General features: G+C 38.8%; 1 protein-coding gene across 1 annotated transcript; it reads right to left on the reverse strand.

Annotated features, from left to right (window-relative positions):
* Positions 1-216: 216 nt before the first annotated feature.
* LOC143633080 (uncharacterized) lies at positions 217-2,287 on the reverse strand. Its single transcript, XM_077101439.1, has 3 exons — positions 1,903-2,287; positions 1,697-1,826; positions 217-1,464 (listed from the first exon to the last, which is right to left on the reverse strand). Exons 1-3 carry the CDS (start codon positions 2,036-2,038, stop codon positions 597-599), a joined length of 1,134 nt encoding a protein of 377 aa, XP_076957554.1. The 5' UTR covers positions 2,039-2,287; the 3' UTR covers positions 217-596.
* Positions 2,288-3,780: the final 1,493 nt, after the last annotated feature.

The following is a 3,780-nucleotide window of genomic DNA, read 5'->3' on the forward strand; positions in this document are numbered from 1 at the left end:
GTTAATTAGTCGTGTATCTGATAAGAGCAATGCATGCTCAGGTGACGAGAACGACTTCATAAAACTTGGACCAATGTCGTTATGATTATGAGAAAACCTCTTTTACAATTTTTTTTTTCGAAAGTGTTGTTTTACAAAGACAAAAAATAGAAAACCTAACTAGAAGGAAACATGTATTGTTTTAGTATATTTATGCTATGTATGTCTTGTTATGTGTTGTTTCTGTAGATATCATATAATGTATATATTATTTTAGACTGGTATATTTGTTGACTACAAATTACTTCTGTTTCTAATCTATTGAGTTTGGTGATAGCTACATATTTAGGCACTTGAGTTATGGATCCAAAGTCCAAACTGGAGTGGTTTGGCTTCAGACAGAATAGTACAATTTATCATAACTCCAAGAAGAAATGCACAAAAAGAAAAGCTAGTACATGTACTGCCACACAAAAAGATAAAAAAAACAAATAAACACTTGTTTTTTTGTGATTTTTCATATTGTCTTCCACTACAATCATCACAAACCCCAAGAAACTGTCTCATAGTCTCTCATCTGTATCTTCTTCCTTAATTACAAGAGTGTATCAGACACATCAGTAATGATAGCATATCTCCTTATGATCACTTCTTGTCTTGTATGCATCCTCATTATTAAACAAGTAACTGCTACTGATGTTGTTTGTGTTACTGTTACCAATGAGTTGCTTGACTTCCTCAAGATCACTATGCGAACTCCCATAATTATTCTTCAAGTTGTACTCTTTAGGTTTCTGATCAGCACTGTAGTTGTGGTCAATCATGAAACTTTGACTTTGATCTCCAAAACCCTGAAGAGAAAACTGGTCTTCTTGCTTGATCTGATAATTATTATTATTATTATTACTTTTGCTATAATTTCCATAACTGAGTTGACTCATACAACTCCCACCTTCAGATGATGAACCAGCTGTACTGACTTGATCATGAACTTCACCACCACTTCCAAACACAAGCATGGCTTCTTTAACATCTGATGTAGGGTACTGGTACTCCATAGGCTGGCTGTACATGCTCTGATGATCCTCCTGAAACCCTAAACTGAAACAATTCTCATTATTGTTAATGTTGGTGATCAAACTGACCAGAGAGTTTGAATCTGGTGGTGGTGTGAGATGTGTAATATCATTGGCATGATCTTGAACATGAACAAGGGTTGTGGGCTGCAGAGAGGTGATATTCATACTGTTGTTCAAGCTCATGAAGTTAGGGTTAATGTAACTGCTAAAAGGTGAAGAAGTGTTGGTCAAGAAGAGGTTTGATCTGTATGGTGGTGGTGAGTTGAGGGGTAAAGATGGAAAAAAAGAAGGCTTTTTTTGAAAAGATGGAAGCATGGACAAGATCTTCTTCTTCAGCTTGGTGTTCCAGTAATTCTTTATATCATTATCAGTCCTTCCTGGTAGCTGAGCTGCTATTATTGACCATCTGCATATACATACATAATTCAAAAGATTTTATTCATAAAATGAGCAATGTTTTCAAACACATGTTAACAAGAAATTAGATCAAATATCATCATCATCATCGTACTCAGTAAATCCCACAAATAACAAAGCTACAGAGAGTATGAGAAGGGTAAGATGCAGAGACAGATCAGACCATATTCATATTCATATTCAATTCTAAAAAGATCCAAGATTTGATGATATATACATACCTGCTACCAATGTTAGCATACAAATTGCAGATGATCTTGTCTTCATCATCAGTGAATTCACCATGTTTAATATTGGGTCTAAGATAGTTTAGCCATCTCAATCTACAGCTCTTTCCACATCTTTTTAAACCTGAAAATTACTCAAATCCATCAACACCAAAACCTTATCCAAAAATGGAAAGAAAGATTAATATTAATATTAATACCTGCTTTGTGAGGAAGAGCAATCCAGTTACCACCAGTACCATATTTTTCAATGAAGGTTTTGAGTTTTGCATCTTCTTCAGGAGACCATGGACCCCTCTTTACATTTTCTTTATCACAACATGGAGCCCTACCCATCTTTCTCTCTACCTTCTTCTGGTGTATGAATCTCACTTACAAATTGGCCTTTTGCAAAAGAAAATCTGTATGTGTATCTGTGTGGTGTGTGTGTTGTTAAAGAGAATAATGTTTGGTGTGTATGCAGGTTGGCATTATATAATATATATATTGAGTGAGAGACTTGTTCTGATGTAGGTCACTAAAGAAATATTATTTTAACTGAAAAGCAAAAACAAGTCAATTAGGATGATCATGTAATAATTAATGGTTTGTTTCATCAATCATCAAATCTTTTTCATATAAGGTTTAGGGGTGTGGGGGGCGCGAGAGGGGGCGCGAGTGGGGGCGCCAGCCAATAATATTGTGACGTGTGGCAGAGAGAGAAACTTGATAAGATGGGTGTTGGTTGTGGTGCTCGCGCCCCGGGACATGGTGTGGAGGGGCGCGAGAGGGGGCGCGAGCGGTTTTTTTTTTATTTTTTTATAAATGTATTAAAAAAACGTATTATTAAAAAAACTCATAAATTATTTAAAAAAACACACATTAATTAAAAAAACACATTAATATCTAAAAAAAAATTAAAGTACTAAAAAAAAACATTATTCTTATTCTTCGGCTTGGTCTTCTTCGATCAACCTCTTCCGGATACGTTCCTTTTGTTTTTCCATCAGCATTTGGTCGACCGGATTTAGGTTACTGAAGTCTCTTGTAAGGAAGTCCAAATCTCTCATTCTTTTTTTTTCCTTTTTGTCATTAGAGACCACCTCCATGGTTTTGTTGAATTTATTGAGGGATTCAACAAGATCGTTGATGTTTACGGCTTCCCCCTCAGCCGGTTTTTTCCCCCTGGCGTCCCTTCCCAATGGCCGCCTCCTCGGCGGTGAAGACGTTTCCTCCCCCGCAACGTTTAGGTCGAATCCAACCCGGCAATCCGACTCGGCGGAAGTGCTATACGCTCCAGACGAACTAGTTTTAGTCCGTTTCGGCCCTACTTCCGCATCAAGGTCCGGCGCCACCAGCTCAACCCACTTAGAACACCTTCTCAACCTCTCCCACACCTTTACACCGTCTCACGTCTTCACCGTCCCATACCTCCGCAGGCACTCCTGCTTCCACTCTTCGACAGTGAAATTATAAACCGCCAAATCGTCACTGCCACTTGGTCTCATACGACCGGCGTTCCTGTTGAACAGATTAGTAAACAAGCCGACAAATTTTCTGATTTCGGTCCACCGACCCGAAATCATATCGGCGTTCCGCTCTGTACTCCCAACGAGCGAATAGAACGTCTCCCTAACCTTTGTCCAAAAGACCTTGCTCTTTTGGTAGTCCGCTGCAAAATGCATAAATAAATTTGTAAGTCATTTAACTTTTTTATTTAACTTTTTTTTAAAATCATTTTTAAAAACGTTAAAACAATTACCGCAACGCCGATCCTCAGAAATGACTATCCAAGCCCGACACAGGGCTTCCTTCTCATCCGATGACCACGGAGTGGTTTTCCGTTTCGTCCTTCCAGTCGAAGCCGAACCCGACCCGTCCGTTGCAACTTGTTTTTTCCGGTGGACGCGTCTTCTTTGTCCCGCAGCTTCACCTTCTGGTTCTTGTGTCTCCGGAACAACAAAGTTAGGAGACGGTTGTATGTTGGATGGTTGAAAGCCGGATGATTGTTGCGACCCCGAATAAAACATCGCTTGGTCCGGTGCCGACCATAAATCGTCGTAACTGTAATCTGAATCTAGGTTTGGGTACCAATTTCC

The sequence above is a fragment of the Bidens hawaiensis genome, unplaced genomic scaffold, assembly GCF_021521415.1.
Source record: "Bidens hawaiensis isolate Kalapana, Puna unplaced genomic scaffold, B.hawaiensis_p1.1 tig00006617_1, whole genome shotgun sequence".
NCBI lineage: Eukaryota > Viridiplantae > Streptophyta > Magnoliopsida > Asterales > Asteraceae > Bidens > Bidens hawaiensis.